Here is a 25,467-nt window from a genome sequence, read left to right as displayed (position 1 = left end):
ATCAAACCCAGGGCTTCACACATACGAGGCGAGTGTTCTACCACTGAGCCACAACACTGAGCCAGCCTAAGTCTGAAATTTTTAACAGGCAGGAAGACTAAGACTTAGCAAGTTTAAGTAACTAGCCCCAGGTTACTCAGCCAGATATAGTACCTGGGCAGAGTGTTCAACTCAGATAACTCCCAAAAACTAGAACTAGAGCTTCTTATGGCTCTTGGTGATCCTTCAGGTAAGTGATCTGCTAAATCTTAGAGATGATGTTTATAAAAATTTTCTAAAAATATGACATAAAATACCAAGTTTAAAATTTTTCATTTAAAATATTTGTTAAGTATTGAGATGGTATTTCAATGTAGGTAGGTTGTAACAAATGCAGTCTTTTTTTTTTTTTTTTTAGTTGCAGATGGACACGATATCTTTATTTTTATTTGTTTATTTTTATGTGGTGCTGGGGATCCAGCCTAGGGCCTCACACGTGCAAGGCAAGTGCTCTACCACTGAGCTACAATCCCAGCCCCACAAATGCAGTATTTAACTATTAGGGATCTCTCTTCAAAACATTTAATCTGTAGGGCTGGGATTGTAGCTCAGTGGTATAGTACTTGCCTAGCATGTATGAGGCATTGGGTTCAATTCTCAGCACCATGTATAAATAAAGAAAGATCCATCAACAACTAAAAAAAAATTAAAAAATCTAATCTAACACGTTTACTCATTTATTTTGAGTACAAAGAAGTCTGTGATAGAACTCTCTCCTCTCTGTAGTGTAATTTTTTTTTTCATAGCAGTTCCTCACTGAAGTGAACAATATCTAAAAGTACTAACGAATATGTACCTGAAGGTGAAGTTAATTTTTAGATCAAGGCCTTCCGTTTCTCAGAGTATTTTGTTTTTATTTTTATTTATTCAAAGTTGAATCCTTAATCACTAGTTTCTTGAATGATGGCTTAAATTAATTCCATTCGTTGGAAATGCTAGCAAATCTTTCTTGACTTTTGGGAAAAGAACAGGTTTTGAATAACCGAGACTCTTATTCTTAACAACAATAATTTAGTTCTCTCTCTCTCTCTCTCTCTCTCTCTCTCTTAAATTTTACACATAAACCCTAGTATCCACTGTTAAAATAATACACCACTTTTACTCCTCAGCTCTAAAACATCAAGTATTTTAATCAGAGACTCTTTGAGTGCCTTCAATTCCTATTTCTGGCTTTGTTACGTAAATACTGGTGTCATGAAAGAACATTTTCTGTTCTCTTACCACCCGTATCTTTCGGACTATTATTTTGTGACATCTCTTCATAGATTTTTAATTGCCCTTGGCTTCTCTTTCTACTTAGCCGAGTATCTGTTAACTGAATTTATGACTGGAAAATTAACTGAGCTTATAATTGTGGTGACAAGTCATGCTGTTTTGAAGGTACTGCCTGTAAAGAGCAGGAGTTAGAATCAGGAAACAAGCCCTTTCCTGGAGGACAGTGTAGTCACCTTCTATGCTAGTCAGTAAACCTAGGACCTCGATCATGCTAGGCAAGCACTCCATTGCTGAGCTATACCTCTAGCCCAGTATAATCACTTTGGTATTTTGTGAGTCTTGAGTACTTAAACTTCAGCTTGAATGTTTTTTTTTAAATGGTTTGTTTCAATTGATAATCAATTTAAATGTACTTTTAAAGTTTTCAAACCAGAAGAACTACGACAGGCACTGATGCCAACATTAGAGGCACTTTACCGACAGGACCCAGAATCCCTTCCCTTTCGTCAACCCGTGGACCCTCAGCTTCTGGGAATCCCTGTAAGTATTTATTTTCTTTGGTTTTAATTTGGTACCAGTTTTATTGAGGTGTAATACACATACAAGTCACCTATTTTTTTTTTTTTTTTTAAGAGAGAGAGAATTTTTTTAAATATTTATTTTTTAGTTCTCTGCGGACACAACATCTTTGTTGGTATGTGGTGCTGAGGATCGAACCCGGGCCGCACGCATGCCAGGCGAGCGCGCTACCACTTGAGCCACAAGTCACCTATTTAAAGTTCATAGTTAGTATATATTCCCAGAGTTGTACAACAGTCACCATAATTTTAATTCATTTTCTTTCTTTCTTTCTTTCTTTCTTTCTTTCTTTATTTTTTATTTATTTTTTTTTTAAGTTGTAGGTGGACACAATAATCTTTTATGACTTAGTATAATATCTTTCAAGTTTTAGGGGGCAGTTGGGGAGAGTTCAGCCATTTTATAGCATCAGTCAGTACCTCAAGCATGTGTCTATAATCCAGCTCTTTAGGAGGTTGAAGCAGGAGAACTAGGAGGTTTGAGTCCAGCCTGGGCAACATAGCATGACCCCATCTCTAAAATGAAAAAAATCAATACTTCATCCCTTTTTGTGCTTTAATAATAGATAATACCACATTTCATTTATTCATTGTTGAATTGGTAGACATTTTGGTTATCTCCACTTTTTGGCTATTGAGGGTAGCACTGCTTTATATATTCATGTACATGTTTTTATTGTAGATATGTCTATATTTCTCTTTGGTAACTACTTTAGGAGTAGAATTTCTGGGTATTATGATTTATGGTGGTCCCAAGTTAGTTTTGTGTCCTTTAAGAGAGAGAGAATTTTTTAATAATTATGTTTCAGTGGACACAACATCTTTATTTTATGTGGTGTTGAGGATCGAACCCAGCCTGCCCATGCCAGGAGAGCACATTACCGCTTGAGCCTCATCCCCAGCCCAGTTTTGTGTCCTTTTAAAAATGCCATTATATACACCAAGCTGCTAGCAGCTTTCATTGGAAGATTTTAAAATTTATTAGACAGGATACATGAGTGCTTCCAGGGGCAAAAATCCTTCAGGAGTTCGTTTTTCCTTTGACCTTAGATGTAGCACTTTAGTTCTCTGGGCTTCATTTCCTCATTTGTATAGGCCCCTTCCAGTGAGTTTTTAAGACTTGTCTTCTTTGTACCAATCTCATGTGTACTATGGCATAGCAGCTGGAGTTACTTTGGGGACCATCAGCCTACTGTCTTGAGAATCCCTACTAGCTTTATTCTCCTTGCCCTCTGTACCACTTCATGTGTATATAAACTGATTTGAAGATGTGATGGATATTAGTCTACTCTTAGGAATATAAACAGGTCAAAACTTCAATTACATGGAAAATTAAAAGAGTATAATAGAGTACTCCATTCTGCCTCAAATACACTGCCCAAAGAGTGAATAATGTTGTTGGATGTCACTTGTCCTTATAGGATTACTTTGATATTGTGAAAAGCCCCATGGATCTTTCTACCATCAAGAGGAAGTTAGACACTGGACAGTATCAAGAGCCTTGGCAATATGTGGACGACATTTGGCTCATGTTCAACAATGCCTGGCTATATAACCGGAAAACTTCACGGGTATACAAATACTGTTCCAAGCTCTCTGAGGTCTTTGAACAAGAAATTGACCCAGTCATGCAAAGCCTTGGATATTGTTGTGGCAGAAAGGTAAGAAATGGCTTTCAAATCTGCCTTTAAATTATAAGATGTCTTTCTCTCTCTCCGTCTTGTCTTCTCCCTCTCCCCTCCCTGTGCTGGAGATTAAACCTAGGGCATCAGGCATGCTAGGCCTGTAATCTACCACTGAGCTACATCCTCGGCCCCAAGAGGACCTTTCTCTAAATGCACTGTTTATTGTTAGTTTCACACATCACAGTAATATAATATTTGTATAGAATGGGCTTTCTGTAAAGACATTTTGTACACAGACATGAATTATAAGGCAAACTAGACCTTAGAATGCCAAATCATCAGACTAAGCTCATCTGGAATAGGGGCTCTTTCCTGTTCCACTGTATGTGTACATTGCAGAACATCTACTAGCTTTCTTTTGCATACCCAATCACAGTGTTTGACCTGTACTTGTCCTAGTGGGGTCTGTGGAATGGGACAGAAATAAAAGACTGCTTGGTCTACCTCAGATGGTGAACTTTCAACTTAGAATGTTTTTTGGAAACTGAAGTCTGTTGTAATTAACATAAATGAAAACTAAGACATCACTAACTCTTGTTTAGATTTTCCATTGTGACTATTCTAACTCACACTTCACACTGTGCTCTTTAACAAAATATTTCTTTTGCAGTTGGAGTTTTCTCCACAGACACTGTGTTGCTATGGCAAACAGTTATGCACAATCCCTCGTGATGCTACTTACTACAGCTACCAGAACAGGTAAGCTTGACCACATGTAGACTGCAGTTCATGTGTCCTTGTGTCTAGGAAGTTGCATGCAGCTGAACAAGCACACATGCATCATGGTAACTTGCTTGAATACACCTGTACGCCACAAGTTCTATCATTGTTTTCTGCCTTTGCTTGCAGAATTATAAAATTTCCTAGCAAAAAAATACCCTTGCTTGAGTTGTCTGGGCCTTTATTTATTTGTTTATTTTTTTGTTGTTTGGGGATTGAAACTAGGACCTCAACACATGCTAGGCAATACTGAGCTATACCCCAGCCCTGGGTTTTGTATACAGGAGGAACCCAAGAGCTTGGGAAGATATGCAACTTTGTGAGCTCCTGGGACTGTATCCAGATTCCACATCTCTTTATGTTGTGCTTTTATTAATTGCCACAGCCTACTGTAAAACTTTGAATTAAAATTTGTAGGCTTTAATTACTATTGTATTTTTTTTTCTGGTACCAGGGATTGAACATTAACCTACTGAGCCACATCCCTAATCTCTTTTCAAATATTTTATTTAGAGATAGGGTCTTGCTGAGTTGCTTGAGGTCTCAGTCTCCCAGACCACTGCAATTTGCAATTACAGGCGTGTGTCACTGCACGTGGCTAAAATTAGGTGTTGTGTTTTGTTTTGTTATTTTTTTTCTGTGTGGCCTATCCCTTAGTAGCTCTTAGAAGAGATGAAAATAGGATTTAAGAGTATTTGCTTTGTTCTCTTCAAGTAAATTAAAAGGAAAACCTTCAAAATAGTTTTGTACCTGACTTCTCTAAAAAAAAAAAAAAACAAACTAGATATTGTGGAGATTGGTAGACTTGTAATGAACTAAGCATTTTCTCCTGCTCAGTTAGTAACCAATAATCACAAAAATTGCATTCTTGAATCTGTTTTAAACATGATTAATCTCCTGTTTTCAATAATGAGGCTCCAATATAGCTTGCATTGGATGTTTATTTTGCAGTTTCTGACAGTAGTAACAGTAGGACTGGGTAGTTAAATGCCTTTAGTCTTTTAATAATACCAAACCTGGGGCTGGAGTTGTTACTCAGTGGTAGAGCGCTTATCTAGCATGTGTGAAGCTCTGGGTTCCATTCTCAGCACCACATAAAAATAAGTAAATAAAATAGAGGTATATCAACAACTTAAAAAATTTTTAAAAATAATAATACCAAGCCCATGGTGTTGGGGTTTTGTTGAACTTGTGTGCTACAGATGCATTTCTAGCCTTGAAAACTCGCCCAAACTTTGTTTACTTAGAAGAGTTCTAATACTTTGTAGGTATTAGAATCCAGATTTTTTTTTTTTTAATTCCTTGAAAGTCAGGAAAGGGGAGACTAAAGTTACATAAGCACGTTGTATTTAAAAATTCAGGTAACAACTGGCGTGAAACTTTCCTCATAATCTTGATTTATGCCATTTTTGGATTTTTAACAACAATGTATAGTACTTTTTAAAAAAATATTTTTTAGTTGGACACAATACCTTTATTTCACTTATTTATTTTTATGTGGTGCTGAGGATCTTACCCAGGGTCTCATACGTGTGAGGCGAGCACTCTACCACTGAGCCATAACCCCAGCCCCCTTTTTTTATTTCTTACCAATGCACATTTAATCATACCTGAATACACCGCTGCTTCCCCCCGCCCTTTTGAAGTATATAATGGGTATAATGTGTATTTAACTACTTTGTGTGGAATCTATTCAGAGAAAAACTATCTTTTTTACTTAAGGCTACTTTAGGATTGTATTTTATGTTCTTTAATCATTTGTTTTTGGAGAAATTATTTCCTTCTACTGTATCCCTAGTGGGTCTTTTTTTAGTTACCAAGGATTACACTCAACTACTGAGCCACACCCCCAGCCCTGTTTTGTATTTTATTTAGAGACAGGGTCTAACTGAATTGCTTAGCACCTCTCTTTTTGCTGAGGCTGGCTTTGAACTCGAGATCCTGCTGGCTCAGCTTCCTGAGGAAGCGTGCGCCACTGTGCCTTGCCCAACTGGGTTCTTTTGTTTTTCTTTTTGGAAGTGGGAAGAAGTAGTGTGTGATTGCCATGTTTAGGTAGTGGTGAGAGTGACAGTCTCCTCTCTGGTATATTTATCATTCTTCCTCCTCCTGATTATTTACATCAAGTAGCAATAGCTAGTGAAGTGAAAGGGTATGGGTCTGTGTAAGTGAAATTTTTTTATTTTATTTGCTGTAATCATTTGCTACTTGTGATCCCGTTGAGATATTTAATGCTAATCTGTGCTTTGCCTTGGCTTTCTGCTTTGTGTTGTCCTGTCTTGCTTTTATGTTTTTTGTTGTCCTGCAATCCCTCATTTCTTCGTTTGTTTTGTGTTTTTTTTTTCTCCCTCATGCTTGTCGTTGTCTGCACTTGGCTTTGATTGCAAAAAAACAAAAAACCAAACCAAAACCAAAAAACCCAAACTGTGGGGCCCATAAATCTGCATCATTGAATGTCCTTGTCGCCGTTGATGACCTGCTCTCTGCTCCCGTCCCCCTCCTTGGCCTGCTGTGATTGGTGGCTTCGTTGCTTGGCTTGGGCTGTGTTGTGTGAACGGAACAGTTCACCCCAGTATGGCCTTCTTGCCGACAGGTATCATTTCTGTGAGAAGTGTTTCAATGAAATCCAAGGGGAGAGCGTTTCTTTGGGGGATGACCCTTCCCAGCCCCAAACGTAAGTAACTGCATTATTTTGAGAAGTGTTTTTTTTTGTTTGTTTGCTTGTTTTTGTTTTTTCTTCCCTCCCCTCAGTTTGTTTTCAGATGATGATACTTGGGCTTCTACAAGGTGTTAGCTGGTCCTGCTTGTATCATAGCCATTAGTCTCGGGTGGGTAGTTAAAAATTAAAAAAAACAAAAACAGAAGTAACTTCTCAGTTGTACGCTTACATTTCAGATGCCCAGTAGCCATCTATGGCTAGTTATCAGCACATAGCCATCATGGCATAAAGCTCTACTAGACAGTGCTGATCTAGGGATATGTCCACATTGGACAGTCAGTTTAGATAGAGTAAAAGTACCCTATCTTCTGAAAAATAACAGTCTTAACATGTAGGGCTTTAATAGACCTAGTTGGGTTTTGCAGTCTCATAAGCTCTTACCAGTTTGGTAAATGCTGCCTTAACTGCAATTTTAATTTCTAAAATTTAGATACACTATTTATTTAAGAAAGAATAACTCTTTAAACAGAAGATGTGGAGTACATTCCACAAAAGTAGTAAAATAGTACAAACAGGATTCTGAGAAAACCTGGATTATAATGTTGCACTTCCCTTTCAGTCACTATTGAAATACAGGATAGAAGTTCTGGGTTCTAGTCTGAGACTGTGGGTGCTGGGAACCTTGGTTTCCCAAGGAGGCATTCTGACTCTTGGCTAAAGCAGGGAGGTTCACTCTAGGGCAGGTTTCACTGATTCAGAAGTGGCCTACCAAGTGTTCCAAACTTCAAGGCAATGTCTCTGGCTTTAAAAATTACTTTAATCTAAATTACTTTAATCTAAAAGAGTCTACATTTCTAAAAGTACCCAGATCTTCCTGGTGCTCTCTGACTTCAGATCATACTTAGAGAGCCTAAGACCCACCATTCAGATAACTTGTGTAGGAAATGCATGTGAGATCCATAGCTTCTGTATGTACTAAGGCCAAAGCAGTATGATGTGCTGGACTTCAGAAAGGGCTGCCATGGGAAATTGCTTTAAATATATATGTGTATATACTGTATATGAAATATAGAATTTTTGTTCTTCAAACTTAGCCTCCATTTCTAACTGTCAATCAAAAATAAAAGACTTGAACATCTGTGGATTGTTAGTATCTATAGTTATAGTGTTCCTGGCTCCCTCTGATACCATGGAGTAACTGTATTCTTAATGTTGAGATTTTCTCTTGATAGAAAAGTTGAGTGTCGAGACATTACTGATAGAGAATTTTTTTAAATAGGGGTTTACTTCCTGCTGTTTTACATCAAGCTTATAAAAAAGTGTGTAAAACAGTGGGTCAGATAGAAAAAGAATTTTTATATTTAAATCTGGGTTCTCCGTTTCATTTTAGGGCAAATTTATGTACTATAAAGTCCTGTTGAAAATTCCTTTTCATAAGCATGCATTTGTGTAGCCCAAGAATGCATATATGTATATGTATACACACACACACCCGTTAAAGTATCTAAATTATCCATCTACTATGTGGGTGTGATCCCTTTAGTTAGATATGGTTAGATTGCTCATCTTTCTCTATTGCCTTTTCTCATAGTGTCTGTTTTCTCTCCTTAGTACAATAAATAAAGAACAGTTTTCCAAGAGAAAAAATGACACATTGGATCCTGAATTGTAAGTAGTTTCTCTTGACCAATCAATACACTTTGACTTTTTTCCTTTCTTTCATTCTCGTTTTCCATGATCAGATGACTATATTTCTGTGTTAAATATACATGATGTACATTTAAATTGCCAGAAAAAATATGGAAAGCATTTAGGAACTACGCCTGTTGTGTTAGTTTGTATTTCCAGGTAGTAGTGTTCATATATATTTTACTGAATGATTTAATGTTTTATTGTGGTGGTGTTCTCTCTCTCTCTCTCTCTCTCTCTCTCTCTCTTTTTTTTTTTTGTACTGGTTAAGGAATCAGCGCCTCACATACACTAGGCAAGCGCTCTACCACTGGGCTAATCCCCAGCACAGCTGTTCATAGTGTTTCTATGGGCCCATGTGAAACATCACATTACCTCTGCTCAGTGCTTTGTATTCCATGTTCCATTATGTCCTGCATTTACAGTACATGCTCATAATCCCCTCATTTGAAGCACCTGGAGCACTGAAATATACCAGTTTTTTAGGTGTTTCTACAATGGATGGGGATGGTATTGGACTCGTTTAGACAATACAGAAATTTGTTATGTACAGAAATTTATATTGACTTTCCATAGTCAAATCTAAGATGGTCACATTTAATGACAGAATATTATCACTTTTGAAATTTGCTTTATCTATAAATACTAAACATTTTAAAAATAAAAAGTTCGTTAAATTGTTTTTCAAGTTTTTTGGGCTTGACCTTGGCTAGCTTTTGAATTGTTAGAAATACTGGAAATTGGGGGCTGGGGATGTGGCTCAAGCGGTAGTGCGCACGCCTGGCATGCGTGCAGCCTGGGTTCGATCCTCAGCACCACATACAAACAAAGATGTTGTGTCCGCTGAAAACTGGAAAATAAATATTAAAATTCTCTCTCTCTCTCTAAAAAAAAAGAAAAGAAATACTGGAAATTAAAAAAAAAAATTAGTTGTCAATGGACCTTTATGTATGCATTTATATGTAGTGCTGAGAGAATCAAACCCAGTGCCTCATACATGCTAGGCAAATGATCTATCACTGAGCTATAACCCAACCCTGGAAATTTCTTTTTTAGTTACTACTTAATTTTCAGTTTGAATTTCATTGAAGTTTCTGTGTTAATTTTGGCATTGGCTTGCAATTTCAGGTTTGTTGAATGTACAGAGTGTGGAAGGAAGATGCATCAGATCTGTGTCCTTCATCATGAGATCATCTGGCCAGCTGGGTGAGGCTTATATCAATGTTTTCTCTGGAATTTTTCTTCATGAATATTAAGTTTTTTTCTTTGCCATAACCATTTTTACCTTCAGAGTTACTGTCTTTAAAATGTTTTCTTTGGATTGGGAAAAATATCAGTATGATTTAATGTTTGAAACATTAAATAACCTAAAATCCAAAAATAAAAAATAGATTTCTCTCTTATTTGCATGCATTCTTTTCATTCATATATGTATATTTTATTCCGCTGGGTGTTACATTAAAATTGTTATATCAAAAGTAAATCTTTTGATAAAGCAGGTGTTAGATGTCATATAGCAATAGAAAAATAGATACAGATAGATATTGGTGAGGGACACTTGTTACTACTTTAGAACACATGCTATGAATGTGATGACTTTGCTAAGTGTTTTGACTTAAACAGTTTTTGGTGGGGATGGGGACAAGTTACATAGCTGTACTTGCAGTATAGGCTCATATTGAGAGAGGGACAGACAACCTTTCACTATGCAATAGTGGAGCTGATCCCAGCTCCATTCCCAAGAAAGAAGGGGAAATACGGGGCTTCATGGATCTCCATTACATATTGGACAAATTATTAATGCTGGTTTGGTCACATAGGAAAGGGGAAACTATTTAAAATTTTTACAGAAAATATGGAATTGACCCCCAGCACTGCCAAAAAAAGGTTTTTGGGTTTTGTTTTTGAAGAAACTTCTAACTCCAAGGAAAATTACAGTAGGTGATTTTTAGTTACTACTTAATTTTCAGTTTGAATTATCTTGAAGTGTGCTTTTTTAGAGCTCTATTTAATAATTGTAGACTTGATAAGAATGATTATGATTAAAGAGATTTCTTATGGTTACTACAATTTAGGAGCAGTCAGCTAATTTGAAATAATATTTACATTATTAAGCTTGCTTTTTTTCTAAATCAATAAAGTAAAAAAATAAGATTCTTTCTTCTCTTCCACCCAAATTCCTCACCACCAGAATAACCATGGCTAACAGTTCCCACATCTATTTCTGTTTACCAGCCATTATGTTTTACTGATGTAAATACTAGTTCTATTTTTTTAGTTTTTGCATCTGATACATCAGGGACATTCATTTATGTGTGCTGCATTTTGGGGCTTTTGGGATTTGGTTTTGATTCCTTTAATTTTGGATAATACTAGAGATCAAAGCCAGCAACTTAGACATAGTAGGCAAGGGCTCTACCCCTGAGCTGTATCTCCAGCCCTTTTTGAGATAGGGTCTCTGTTGAGAGCCACAGCCAAAGGGGCCCCAGCAAACTTCCAGCTGCCAGCTGATGATTGGCAGTTGGTGGTGGCATTTGGGCTCTGAGGGTTTTTTCCTGAGGAGCTGTTTTGTTTGGCGTTTGTAATTCTAAAAATAAAGTTAGTTTCTTTTGACAAGTGGCTCCTGAATTGTGCCCAGACAGACTGCGGCAGGTCTCAAAGTTGCTGAGGCTGACCTTGAACTTGTGATCTTCTGCCTCTGTCTCCCCAGTAGCTGGGATTACAGGCATGTGCCACTGTGCCCAGCTTTTTTAGTTTTGAGACAGGGTCTTGCTATGTTTCCCAGGCTGGCCTTGAACTTGTTCTTCTCCTAGTTCAGTCTCCCAAGTACGTGGGATTACAGGGGTATATCACCATGCCTAAGTCTGCTATATCTTTAATGGATCATTAGTTTCTGTAATGAACTGTAACCCATTTAGTTAATTATTGATATTTATGTGATTTCAGGTTGCAAGAAACTACATGTACACACATGTAATTATAGGAACAAAGAGAATGTATATTTGAAATCAGTTGGTTCTACTTTTAAAATGTACATTTCTACCTGTAGCATTTAGGAAATATCAACACTTGTGCCACTGTGATTGTCCAGGAGAATATTCCTGTCTTAGTTTGTAATGTAATCTTTTCATATATAAACCAATTTATTTGCCCTTCACATTTCTTAAAATTTTTCTTATTGATTCCTAAAGGTGCTGTGTGTATTCTTTGTATTAACCTTTTGTTGTATATGCAGAAATACTTGTGTGAGGTTGTCTTCTGAATTTTAATTTTATGCAGATGACAAGTTTTGTTTTGGGGTGTTTTTTAATCTATGTTAACTTAAATGCTATTTTGTGTAAGCAAAGTCTTGGTTTACATTTTAGATTTGTCTGTGATGGCTGTTTAAAGAAAACTGCACGAACTAGAAAAGAGAATAAGTTTTCTGCTAAAAGTAAGTTTTAATCTTATTTAAAGTTATTTAATCAGTAATCTACTGAAAGTTGAATTGTAATCTGCATTTTTGTATGAAATTGATTAGACACAACGTGTTTTCCTTTTTTGTATGTTTCTCCTCACTTGGAGCATTTCATAATGAGGGCCACATGTAGAAATAATTGGCCAGAAATGCCATCCTCTGAGCAACTATATCATTTATAGGGACGACATTTTTAGGCTTCACATGATCTTTTCCAGGCAACATGGGGCAGGAGAATCACAAGTTTGAGGCCAATCTGGGCAACTTACTGAGACCCTGTTTCAGAAATAAAAAGGGCAAGGGATGTAGCTCAGTGGTAGAGTGCATCTGAGTTCAATCCACTGTACTGCAGAAAAGAAAGAGAATATTTTATCATAAAAGTGATAGACATTAATAATGTCATTGTAGTATTTCATTTAGTTTTATAGATGCTTTTGCAGTATATTGTGACCTATGGATTGCTTTGACTCCTATACTGTTTTTCAAAATGCTCAACCATTATTGTGGCTCTATGGTAGACCTCTCACCTACTAGCACATGCAATGCCCTAGGTTCGATCCTTAGCACCACATAAAAATAAATAAGTAAATGTCCAACTACAACTAAGAAAAATATTAAAATAATATCTTGGGCTGGGGTTGTGGCTCAGCGGAAGAGTGCTTGCTGCACTCGTGTGAGACCCTGGGTTCTATCCTCAGCACCATGTAAAAATAAATAAATAAAAGATAAGATGAAATAAATAACAAGATATTGTTTATATATATATATATAATATATAATATATATTGCAAAGTCCATGTTGATGTTCATTGTTCTATGGATTTAACTTTTGAAAACTTCCCAAATAGTTGAAATATTAGACATTATTTGAGTACTTTGCTTCCTTTAAATAGCACATACATAAATCTCAGTGATACAGAGAATTAAGCATAGCCCCACTCTAATATGACATGTAAACAAAATTTTCTTCCTCTGCCCCCTTCCCCATACCAACTACCTAGCTAACTTTTTAAAAATTTTAGTTCGTTTTTCTGTTTACACTGTGAATGAGGAGCACAATGAGATTTGAGATTGAACCTCAAGACTGATAGTAAAATTTCAATAATCTTGGTGAGTTTTTTGTTTTGGTTAAACCTTTTTAACTTTTAATGTGTGTTCTTAGGGTTGCCATCTACCAGGCTTGGCACCTTTCTAGAGAATCGAGTGAATGACTTTCTGAGGCGACAGAATCATCCTGAATCAGGAGAGGTTACTGTTAGGGTTGTTCATGCTTCCGACAAAACTGTGGAGGTCAAACCAGGCATGAAAGCAAGGTATCTATTAATTTCCCTTTTTTTCTCTTATGGATCCATAGTTGTTCATATCTAGGTTCTATTGGTCATTCCAACCTGAATGATATATATGTTGTGGGTTTTTTTCCCCCTAATCTGTATTGTGTAGGTTTGTAGATAGTGGAGAGATGGCAGAATCCTTTCCATACCGAACCAAAGCCCTCTTTGCCTTTGAAGAGATTGATGGTGTTGACTTGTGCTTCTTTGGCATGCATGTTCAAGAGTATGGCTCTGACTGCCCTCCACCCAACCAGAGGTATGACTGCCTTGCTATGGCTAATTTCTAATTTGTGTAGGGCTTGAAAATAATAACAGATGAAGAAGCATTACAGGGTACTAAAGGGTTTAGTGTGCTTGGTTGGAACATGAGAAATCTTAAGTATTAAGTCAAACAGATTGACAAAATGGCCCCCAAACAGAAAATAACTATACAACGCTTCTCTTAAAGGATATGAGTAGCAGCCTGGAACTAAACTCATACATTTCAGAAAATTGACTTAAATCTAGGTTGCTAATATTTGGAGTAGGATGGTTAGAAATTCTGTCTCCCAAAACAGTATGAAAGGCAAGAATAAGAATTCTGGGGCTGGGGATGTGGCTCAAGCAATAGCGCGCTCGCCTGGCATGCGCGCGGCCCGGTTTCGGTCCTCAGCACCACATACAAACAAAGATGTTGTGTCCGCCGAAAACTAAAAAATAAATATTAAGAAACTCTGAAAAAAAAAAAAGAATTCTGTCAGAATATATTCAATATGTATATTGATTGGTATAATATGTGCCATGCTGGGTATTAATACAGGAAGTTTAAGGCTCATGAACTTCTCTGAAAGGTCCACAATCTATTTGTTTACTAATGTTAACAAGCACTACAGTTGAAAGGGTGAGCAAAGAACGTAGAAGAAAGGGAAGGTATTTTTAGCCACATAAAATAACAATTCTTTTTGATATATGTCTTATTTTTTCTCCATTTTTGATATAGGAGAGTATATATATCTTACCTCGATAGTGTTCATTTCTTCCGTCCTAAATGCTTGAGGACTGCAGTCTATCATGAAATTCTAATTGGATATTTAGAATATGTCAAGAAATTGGGGTAAGTATATTAATTATTTCTTTTAAATAACGTTGTTGTGGTGAGAACATAGGCGGAAATGTTTAAATACATAATTTTTACCTTTTCCTGACCTTGGTCTTATCTCACATTAACTATAATCTGAACATTATTGAAGCCCCTCTGAAGTTAATGCTACTAATACAAAGGATTATTTTCCTAGTTTCAGCCATCCTACTTTAGCTTTATTTATTTATTTTAATATTTATTTTTAGTTATCGGCAGACACAACATCTTTGTTTGTATGTGGTGCTGAGGATCAAACCCGGTCCGCACGCATGCCAGGCGAGCATGTTACCACTTGAGCCACATCCCTAGCCCCTTAGCTTTATTTTCTTCAATTGAAATTGAATGTTGGTTTGCAATCTCCCTCCCCTCACTCCATCTCTCCTACATACTGGGGATGGAAACCAGGGGCTACATCCATATCCCTTTCTCATTTTTAATCTTGAGATGGGGTCTCACTGAATTACCCCATCTGGACTTGAACTTGTGATCTTCCTGCCTCAGCCTTGCAAGAAGCTAGTTATGGTGTGTGCCACTGTCCCCCACTAAGGGCCAAATCTTTATTTTATTTTACTTATAGATGCACACAACACAATGCCTTTATTTTTTTGTGGTGCTGGGGATCGAACCCGGGTCCTGCCCGTGCTAGGCAAGCACTCTGTTGCTGAGCCACAATTCCAGCCCCATTAAAGGCCAAATCTTGAACTGCATTTGATCTTGTGACACCTGAGTATCAAGACCAAAAACAAAACTGTTTTAAAGGTATTCCATGTATATATATCCTGGAAAATAAAACGTGGAAGGCAAGGTAGTGATACACTTTTCAGTTTGCCTTTCATTTAACCTTTTGTTAAAATGGGCCATGTTCCTTGCATTAAAATCTTTGTTTGGGGGCTGGGGTTTGTGGCTCAGTGGTAGAGCGCTTGCCTTACAAGTGTGAGACCCTGGGTTCCATCCTTAGCACCACATAAAAATAAGTAAAATGAAGGTACTGTGTCCAACTACAACTAAAAAATAAATATTTTTTAAAAATCTTCTTTTGGTGGTAAAATATAAATCTGGGATTTTGATAACAGAGCTAAATAATCCCTCTCTGAATGAAATTCACCATACTACTTCATGGCCTCCTAAATATAGTAGGTAGGCATTTTTATTGCTGTGTATTATGCCTAGTTCTGGCCTAAGAATTTTGATCTGATGTTAGATTGTGCAGTTTGTTATCTTGAGAAAAATTATTGGCTTCTGTATCGGCTCTACCCATGTGGTTTGAAGTTTAAATTCTACCAGGTGCAGTGGTGCACACCTAATCCCAGCTACTTCATAGTATAGGCAGGAGAATCTCTGAACCTAGGGCAGCCTGGGCAACATAGTGAGATCCCATCTCTTATATGAAGGGTAAGTGCAGTGATGCATGCCTATAAGCAGGAGGCTAAATTGACAGGGGAATCCCAGGCCAGAACCCTGTCTTAAAAGAAAAAGGGAGGGCTGGGGATGTGGCTCAAGCGGTAGCGTGCTCGCCTGGCATGCGTGCGGACCGGGTTCGATCCTCAGCACCACATACAAACAAAGATGTTGTGTCCGCCGAGAACTAAAAAAAATAAATATTAAAATTCTCTCTCACTCTCTCTTTAAAAAAAAGGGGGGGGGATAGGAGTATAGTTCAATGGTAGAGCACCCCTGGGTTAAATCCCCAGCGCCACAATAAATAAAATATAACATTCTGTCTAGAATGAATGACCTCTTGGTATTCCTTCTCTTTGTGGTGTTAGATATACAACAGGGCATATTTGGGCATGTCCACCAAGTGAGGGGGATGACTACATCTTCCATTGCCATCCTCCTGACCAGAAGATACCCAAACCCAAGCGACTGCAGGAGTGGTACAAAAAGATGCTTGACAAGGCTGTGTCAGAGCGTATTGTCCATGACTACAAGGTCAGTTGGAGTATGGAAATATACTGTATTCTTGGCTACTCTGTTTTCTGTCATTTTACAAGTCTTCTGTTTGCTTCTTCCACATAATTGGTACAATTATGCTAATTTGATAAAGTGTCTTTATTTTATACAGATGAAAATTTTCAAAGAAACACTAGGTGTTAAAAGAGTTGTAGATCAAGAAATCTGTTATGGCCAATTAAAATAATAGACATGTTATTTAAACATCTTATGTGCACTAAGTTGAGGAAAACAACAATTTTTTTTTTTTCCAAGCAGCCCAGCAAACCATTCAATAGCAACAATAGTTCCCAGTATTGTAGTTTGGGTCATTTTGAACATAAAGCTTCCTGGAATGCCAATAACATAACAATTAGAAGGAGGGCTGCTAGTGCTAGTGCCATCTCTTAGACCTAGCAGGAAAATACTACACCATGTGTTTATGTTAAAGCAGAATATATTCCTGTCATCATGAGTATAGGAAAGGAAAATTGGGATACTGACATTAGACCAGGTTTTTTCACTATTCATGCATGACACTAAATATCTTCCTGACATATGGGTTAGGGATAAAATCTCAGCCAGCTTTTAGAAGACATTTTAATACTTCATCTTGTGTCTATATATAATCAATGCTTTAAGAAAACATAGAAATTACTGTACTACGATGTTTTTACAGGATATTTTTAAACAAGCTACTGAAGATCGATTGACAAGTGCGAAGGAATTGCCATACTTTGAGGGTGATTTTTGGCCCAATGTTTTGGAAGAGAGTATTAAGGAACTGGAACAAGAGGAAGAAGAGAGAAAGCGGGAAGAAAACACCAGCAATGAAAGCACTGATGTAAGGGCATTGTTTTCTTTTCACTGTCTGCCTTGAATCTTACAAATAATCCAGATAGGAGCTTCACTTTTTACCTTGGTGTGAAAGAACTCTTTTTAAATTGAGCAAGATGGCTGAGGACATAGCTCAAGAGGCATGTGTGGGGTCCTGGGTTCCATCTCCAGCACCATGAAAAAATTTTGGCAAAAAATGGTGGCTTAGAAAGATTTCTATATGACTCTGTTTCTCTGATTATCATCCTCTTTAGCATCAGACTCCCTTTCACAATTTAGATGAGTAATAAGTGATAAAAGAAACAAGAATTAATTCTGAAAAACTGACTTTGTGTGTGGTGTCGTTTTTTTTTCCCCCCCATACTGGAAATTAAAACCCAGGGCCTTGAGCATGCTGGGCATACCACTGAGCTACATCCCCAGTCGTGAAGAATTATCTATCTAAAGGGCTCAGTTATGGATATTTTAGACCTTGAGTGCTATATTACTTCTGGCATCTGTTTTCTACCTTTTTCCTTCCAGTCTCAGGAATAAAAACACAGGGCCTCATGTATGCACATGAGACAAGCACTTTACTGCAGACCTGCATTCTCAGCCACCGCCACATTCCCCCCTTTAATTTTTAAGAGCCCTTTCGTATGGCTATTAAAAATTAGGCCTGGGACAGTTTTGCTTCTCCATCACATAGAACTTGGCTTAATAACCCTGACAGTCACTTTCCAGAGCATATCTAGAATTCACTGTACTGGCTTTTTTTTTTTTTTTTTTTTTTTTTTTTTTTTTTTTGAGTCCTAATTAGATTTCTGACTTATAAAGAAATCCTAGGGTTGGGGATGTGATGTTGGCTTAGTGGTAGAGTGCTTGCCTTGTGTGGATGAGGCCCTGGGTTTAATCCCCAACACCATATACACACACATACAAATTCTACATAGCCTTTTAGTTTAAAATACTTGGTTTTTCAGGATGGGTTGGAGCTTTTTTGTTGGTTTGTTTTATAGGCTCATACAATTCTAGAATGAAAATTGGTAGGATACAAAACCAAGGTCTTATGGATCACCTGCTCCATGCACTCTTTACTACCCCATACAGCCATTCCTTGTTTCTTAGCCAAGATCTGGGCTTTGTTCCATCATCGGGGTCTGTGCACTGTGAGGCTCTTCTAGGCAGAATGTTAGGGATGCATCAATCACCTTAATGAAGGATCAGGTCTGCACTGGAGAAAATTGGGGCAAATATATTAGTAAATATTAGTTTGCTATAAATAGCAGCTTAAAAAGGAGAGAGTAAGTGAAGAGCTTGTGAAATATAAGTTTAATCTCTAGCTTAAAAGGGGAGAAAAGTCATTTTATCTTCAGAATTGTTTACAAATCACTTCTTAATAAAACCTTAATGTTTTCTTGTCTTTCTGGCCACCATATAGGTGACAAAAGGAGACAGCAAAAATGCTAAAAAGAAAAATAATAAGAAAACCAGCAAAAACAAGAGCAGCTTGAGTAGGGGTAACAAAAAGAAGCCTGGTATGCCCAATGTATCTAATGACCTCTCCCAGAAACTATATGCAACCATGGAGAAACATAAAGAGGTAAGAGGCAGTCTCCAAGAGGTGGGTGAAAGACCCACCCCAATTGGCATTTATGATGTAAGCACCAAACCACTGAAAATTCAGGGGGGAGAACTCATTTGATGGTGATTGGGAAGAAAAGGGAGTCTTAGTGGGTTTTATAAGACAGTGTTTATTAGCTTGTGCGGTCGTTGGATTTATAACTCAAAAGTATATGCATAGTTTGTCTAACTCTATAACATTGTCTGTATTTTTTTATGCGGTGCTGAGGATTGAATGCAGTGCCTCACACATGTTAAGCAAGCGCTCTACCACTGAGCCACAACCATAGCCCTCGAATGTACTTGTGTTTGGTGAATGTTGTTTTTCTAAACTCCTTAGAACTCCCATTAGCCAGCTGGGCACAGTGGCACACACCTATAATCCCAGCAGCTTGGGAAACTGAGGCAGGAGAATCAAGAGTTCAAAGCCAGCCTCAGCAACTGTGAGGCACTAAGCAACTCCATGAGACCTGTCCCTTAATAAAATACAAAATAGGACTGGGGATGTGGCTCAGTGGTCAGGTAACCCTGAGTTCAATCCCCAGTACAAAAAAAAATTTTTTTAACTCCATTAGCCATTTCAGTTTGTTTGTAATGGTGCTTTTGAGAAAGAAATGGGGGGAAAAAAAATTATGTTTGTTCCTGCTTTGGAACCAGGCATGGTGGGGCATGCCTCTAATCTCAACAATTTATTGAGACCATGTCTCAAAGGGATGGGAATGTGATTCAGTGGTGGGTTAAAAAAAAAAGTAAAATTAGGAAGTAGAATTGGAGAAAAATCAATCATTCACATATATACTTATAACCCTTTTTTCTGATTAATTTTTTACATTCTTTATTTGTTATGGGTAATTGAGGATATAACTGGAGTTTCCCATAAGAAAAAACCAAGACATAAAGTTTTGTGGTGGTGGTGGTTTCAATATCACAGTTCAGTTCTTACAGACACCAAGTTATTCTTTTACAGAAAGTGGCAATTATGTGGAGAGGGAACAGAAAGTTTGATTTTAAATATGGAATTACAACTATTGGTTAAGCAGTTTCTTTGGAAGAGAAATAAATATGCAGAACCCTCTCCTGTAATTTATACCTTATATAGGTGTTCAAGCATCTTTTCCCATAGTCCACTACTGTGCCCATCCCCCTTTGAGGCCTAGCAAACTGACGTGGTTATCAGAGAAACATGGTATCAAGCCTATCAAAATGAAGAATTCCTGAGTTACTAATTGGGTATTTATTATCAACAATTGATAGTTACTAGCTCTTTTAATTCTTCAAACAGTAGTTAATGCTAAGTTTAACTTAAATTGTGGACACATTCATTCCATGACTGGGTTTTAATCTTAGGGCCTGAATTCTGAGGCTCTGGGGTAGGTTATAAATCAGTGTATTAGCTTCACTATAGATAGTAACAAAAGCACTGGTTGGCCCAGTGCATTGCAGATCTTCCTGCCAGTCTGCAGATTTTCAGTCTGCTAGAAACTGGCTAAAACCAGCATGGGCTGCATAGCAGGTTAGTGTAATCAGTTGAATAATAGTTTATAGTTCTTCAGCTGGGGCTGCTACTCAGTGGTAGCACCTGGCATGTGTAAGGCACTGGGGTAAGTAAGGCACTGGGTTCGATTCTCAGCACCACATATAAATAAGTCTATCAACAACTAAAAAATAATTTTTAAAAAAAAGTTCATAGTTCTAGCCAGGCACAGTGGTGCACAACTGTAATCTTAGTAACATGAGAGGCTGGGGCAGGAAGATCGCAAATTCAAGACCAGCCTCAGCAACTCAGCAAGACCCTATCTCAGAAAATAAGAAGAGGATGTAGCTCACAGTGATAGTTCCATCCCCAGTACCAATTTCAACACGGTTGCTTGTTGCCGCCTCTAATGGTTATGGGAAATGATGTTTGTTCCAAGTTTCCAACCTTCAATGAACAAAAATTGGGGGTTTGTTTTTGTTTTTCCACTCAAGAAACTTACCCTAGTGTCACCATCTAATGTCTGGTCCTGTGTTCTACTCCAGGATATTGAGTCAAATTGTGTGGAGTTGCCTTTCATTTTGAATTGTTGCCAGCTTTTTCTTCAGAGACATGAGTATTTTCTTGATGAGTAGTTAAGCAGACTTTCTCTTTTTGAGCTTTGTGATTGTTTGCTCGCAATTAGATTCAGGTTAAACCATTAGTTCCATCTTAGACTGTCTTGAAGCAAAATGTTCACTGTATACTGGGCCTGATCTAGACCATTCTTATTTTTGAAGGATTTATTGAATCAAGTGGGAAAGATAGATACATTATACCTAATCAGAGAGAACAGAGATAGGTGAATAGGAGGAGAGGTAAGTATGGTAGTAAGCTAACCCTGCATCTACTCAGCCCGCTGGGTGCTGCTCAACTTCTTTCTGCTATAGTTGTACTCTAGAGTTAGAATAAGCTTATCTGTTTGCAGGTCTTCTTTGTGATCCGCCTCATCGCAGGCCCTGCTGCCAACTCCCTGCCTCCCATCGTTGATCCTGACCCTCTCATCCCTTGTGATCTGATGGATGGTCGGGATGCATTCCTTACCCTGGCCAGGGACAAGCATCTGGAGTTCTCTTCACTCCGACGAGCCCAGTGGTCCACCATGTGCATGCTGGTGGAACTGCACACACAGAGCCAGGACCGCTTTGTCTACACCTGCAATGAGTGCAAGCACCACGTGGAGACACGCTGGCACTGCACCGTATGTGAGGTCAGTACCAGGTTGTAGGAAGGAGGGGGTTCTGGGTCTTTATTGTCTTAAAGGGTAATGCAGACACATGTTACATAGTTGAGAAAGGGCCCAACCTCATGCTCATGTTTGCTTTTTTGTTTGGCTTGGTTTTTTAATTGTGGATGGACATGATATTTATTTTTTTTATGTGGTGCTGAGGATCAAACCCAGTGCCTCGCACTTTTGAGGCAAGCACTCCATCACTGAGCTACAACCCCAGTCCCTGGCCTCATATTTGAAGAGGCTAATTTTACCCTGTTTAAAAAGGAGCTTCTGTAGCCTATGCCAAGTATCTAAAAATGCTTTTGAATGATTTAATTCTCCGAGAATTGACCTGCACTCCTTATTTTTTCCCCAGGATTATGACTTGTGTATCACCTGCTATAACACTAAAAACCATGATCACAAAATGGAGAAATTAGGTCTCGGCTTAGATGATGAGAGCAACAACCAGCAGGCTGCAGCCACCCAGAGCCCAGGAGATTCTCGTCGCCTGAGCATCCAGCGCTGTATCCAGTCTCTGGTCCATGCCTGCCAGTGCCGCAATGCCAACTGCTCTCTGCCCTCTTGCCAGAAGATGAAGCGGGTTGTGCAGCATACCAAGGGCTGCAAACGGAAAACCAATGGTGGGTGCCCTATTTGCAAGCAGCTCATTGCCCTCTGCTGCTACCATGCCAAGCACTGCCAGGAGAACAAGTGCCCTGTGCCGTTCTGCCTCAACATCAAGCAAAAGCTCCGGCAACAGCAACTGCAGCACCGGCTCCAGCAGGCTCAGATGCTCCGCAGGAGGATGGCCAGCATGCAGCGGACTGGTGTGGTGGGGCAACAGGGCCTGCCCTCCCCAACTCCTGCCACTCCAACCACACCAACTGGGCAACAGCCAACCACACCACAGACACCCCAGCCCCAGCCCACCTCTCAGCCCCAGCCTACCCCTCCCAACAGCATGCCCCCCTACTTACCCAGGACTCAGGCTGCTGGCCCTGTGTCCCAGGGTAAGGCAGCAGGCCAGGTGACCCCTCCAACCCCCCCTCAGACTGCTCAACCACCCCTTCCAGGCCCCCCACCTGCAGCAGTAGAAATGGCAATGCAAATTCAGAGGGCAGCTGAGACGCAGCGCCAGATGGCCCATGTTCAAATTTTCCAAAGGCCAATCCAACACCAGATGCCCCAGATGCCCCCCATGGCCCCCATGGGAATGAACCCACCTCCCATGGCCAGAGGTCCCACTGGGCATCTGGAGCCAGGAATGGGACCTACAGGAATGCAGCAACAGCCACCCTGGGCCCAAGGAGGACTGCCTCAGCCCCAGCAACTCCAGTCCGGGATGCCAAGGCCAGCCATGATGTCAGTGGCCCAACATGGTCAGCCCTTGAACATGGCTCCACAACCAGGATTGGGCCAGGTAGGTGTGAGCCCACTCAAACCAGGCACTGTGTCTCAACAAGCCTTACAAAACCTCTTGCGGACTCTCAGGTCTCCCAGCTCTCCCCTACAGCAGCAACAGGTGCTTAGTATCCTTCACGCCAACCCCCAGCTATTGGCTGCATTCATCAAGCAGCGGGCTGCCAAGTATGCCAACTCTAATCCACAACCTCTTCCTGGGCAGCCAGGCATGCCCCAGGGGCAGCCAGGGCTGCAACCACCTACCATGCCAGGTCAGCAGGGCGTCCACTCCAGTCCAGCCATGCAGAACATGAATCCCATGCAAGCAGGAGTCCAGAGGGCTGGCCTGCCTCAGCAGCAGCCACAGCAGCAACTCCAGCCACCCATGGGAGGGATGAGCCCCCAAGCGCAGCAAATGAACATGAATCACAACACCATGCCTTCACAATTCCGAGACATCTTAAGACGACAGCAGATGATACAACAGCAGCAGCAACAGGGAGCAGGGCCTGGAATCGGCCCAGGAATGGCCAACCATAACCAATTCCAACAACCCCAAGGAGTTGGCTACCCCCCACAGCAGCAACAGCAGCAGCAACAACAGCGGATGCAACATCACATGCAGCAGATGCAACAAGGGAATATGGGACAGATGGGCCAGCTCCCCCAGGCCTTGGGAGCAGAGGCAGGAGCCACTCTACAGGCCTATCAACAAAGGCTCCTTCAACAACAGATGGGATCCCCTGCTCAACCCAACCCCATGAGCCCCCAACAGCATATACTCCCAAATCAGGCTCAGTCCCCTCACCTACAAGGCCAGCAGATCCCCAATTCTCTCTCCAATCAAGTGCGCTCTCCCCAGCCTGTCCCTTCTCCACGGCCACAATCCCAGCCCCCCCACTCCAGCCCATCCCCGAGGATGCAGCCTCAGCCTTCTCCACACCACGTTTCCCCACAGACCAGTTCCCCACATCCTGGACTGGTTGCTGCCCAGGCCACCAATCCCATGGAACAAGGGCATTTTGCCAGCCCGGACCAGAATTCAATGCTTTCTCAGCTCGCTAGCAATCCAGGCATGGCAAACCTCCATGGTGCAAGCGCCACGGACCTGGGACTCAGCACCGATAACTCAGACTTGAATTCGAACCTCTCACAGAGTACACTAGACATACACTAGAGACACCTTGTAGTATTTTGGGAGCAAAAAAATTATTTTCTCTTAAGACTTTTTGTACTGAAAACAATTTTTTTGAATCTTTCTTAGCCTAAAAGACAATTTTCTTTGGAACACATAAGAACTGTGCAGTAGCCGTTTGTGGTTTAAGCAAACATGCAAGATGAACCTGAGGGATGATAGAATACAAAGAATATATTTTTGTTATGGCTGGTTACACCCAGTCTTTTTTTCCCCCCTTGTGTGTGTGGTTTAAGTGTGCACTGGGAGGAGGCTGAGGTCTGAAGCCAACCATATGCTCCTGCCTTGCACCTCCAATAGGTTTTATTATTTTTTTTAAATTAATGAAAATATGTAATATTAATAGTTATTATTTACTGGTGCAGATGGTTGACATTTTTCCCTATTTTCCTCACTTTATGGAAGAGTTAAAAAAAAAAAAGAACATTTCTAAAACCAGAGGACAAAAGGGGTTAATGTTACTTTAAAATTACATTCTATATATATATAAATATATATAAATATATATTAAAATACCGATTTTTCTTTCTCTGGGTGCAAAGATGTTCATTCTTTTAAAAATGTTTAAAAAAAAATTCCCCCTTTCCTCCCTTTAAGTCAACTTTTGTGCTCCAGAAAATTTTCTATTCTGTAAGTCTGAGCGTAAAACTTCAAGTATTAAAATAATTTGTACATGTAGAGAGGAAAAAATGACTTTTTCAAAATATACAGGGGCAGCTGCCAAATCGATGTATTATATATTGTGGTTTCTGTTTCTTGAAAGAATTTTTTTTTGTTATTTTTACATCTAACAAAGGAAAAATTTAAAAAGAGGGTAAGAAACGATTCCAGTGGGATGATTTTAACATGCAAAATGTCCCTGGGGTTTCTTCTTTGCTTGCTTTCTTCCTCCTTACCCTGCCCCCCACACACACACACTTTCTGTAAAACTTGAAAATAGAAAGCAAAAACCCTCAACTGTTGTAAATCATGCAATTAAAGTTGATTACTTATAAATATGAACTTTGGATCACTGTATAGACTGTTAAATTTGATTTCTTATTACCTATTGTTAAATAAACTGTGTGAGACAGACACCTGAGCTTTGTTTCACTTCTTGGGGGCACATCTTTGTCTTAAGTGCCTGATTGCTTAGGATTAAGAGGGGAAAAGGAAGACCTTAGTTTACAGCTGCCTTAACAGATATAATGAATTCCTATATAGATGTTGGAGAATTTGTCCAAAGTTCAGAGAGAAAAAAATACAACATTCCAAATACCAGTAAGATGTCAAAAGTTGAGC

At 39.3% G+C, this 25,467-nt stretch overlaps 1 protein-coding gene across 2 annotated transcripts in view; it reads left to right on the top strand.

Moving 5' to 3' along the window:
• Ep300 (EP300 lysine acetyltransferase) overlaps positions 1 to 25,260 on the top strand; it is a 79,806-nt gene extending 54,546 nt beyond the window's left edge. For both annotated transcript variants that reach the window (XM_077798233.1, XM_077798232.1), the window contains 15 exons: positions 1,676 to 1,794; positions 3,254 to 3,493; positions 4,128 to 4,216; positions 6,828 to 6,908; positions 8,505 to 8,561; positions 9,711 to 9,788; positions 11,948 to 12,015; positions 13,202 to 13,352; positions 13,480 to 13,626; positions 14,350 to 14,463; positions 16,257 to 16,422; positions 17,102 to 17,266; positions 18,680 to 18,841; positions 21,303 to 21,584; positions 21,964 to 25,260. In XM_077798233.1, coding sequence (XP_077654359.1) covers positions 1,676 to 1,794; positions 3,254 to 3,493; positions 4,128 to 4,216; positions 6,828 to 6,908; positions 8,505 to 8,561; positions 9,711 to 9,788; positions 11,948 to 12,015; positions 13,202 to 13,352; positions 13,480 to 13,626; positions 14,350 to 14,463; positions 16,257 to 16,422; positions 17,102 to 17,266; positions 18,680 to 18,841; positions 21,303 to 21,584; positions 21,964 to 24,168 — 4,124 coding nt within the window. In that variant the 3' untranslated portion in view covers positions 24,169 to 25,260. The remainder of the gene's footprint in view (positions 1 to 1,675; positions 1,795 to 3,253; positions 3,494 to 4,127; positions 4,217 to 6,827; positions 6,909 to 8,504; positions 8,562 to 9,710; positions 9,789 to 11,947; positions 12,016 to 13,201; positions 13,353 to 13,479; positions 13,627 to 14,349; positions 14,464 to 16,256; positions 16,423 to 17,101; positions 17,267 to 18,679; positions 18,842 to 21,302; positions 21,585 to 21,963) is intronic.
• Positions 25,261 to 25,467: the final 207 nt, after the last annotated feature.

Source organism: Urocitellus parryii, chromosome 5, assembly GCF_045843805.1.
Source record: "Urocitellus parryii isolate mUroPar1 chromosome 5, mUroPar1.hap1, whole genome shotgun sequence".
Taxonomy (NCBI): Eukaryota; Metazoa; Chordata; class Mammalia; order Rodentia; family Sciuridae; genus Urocitellus; species Urocitellus parryii.
This window is presented reverse-complemented; position numbering and strand designations above follow the sequence as displayed.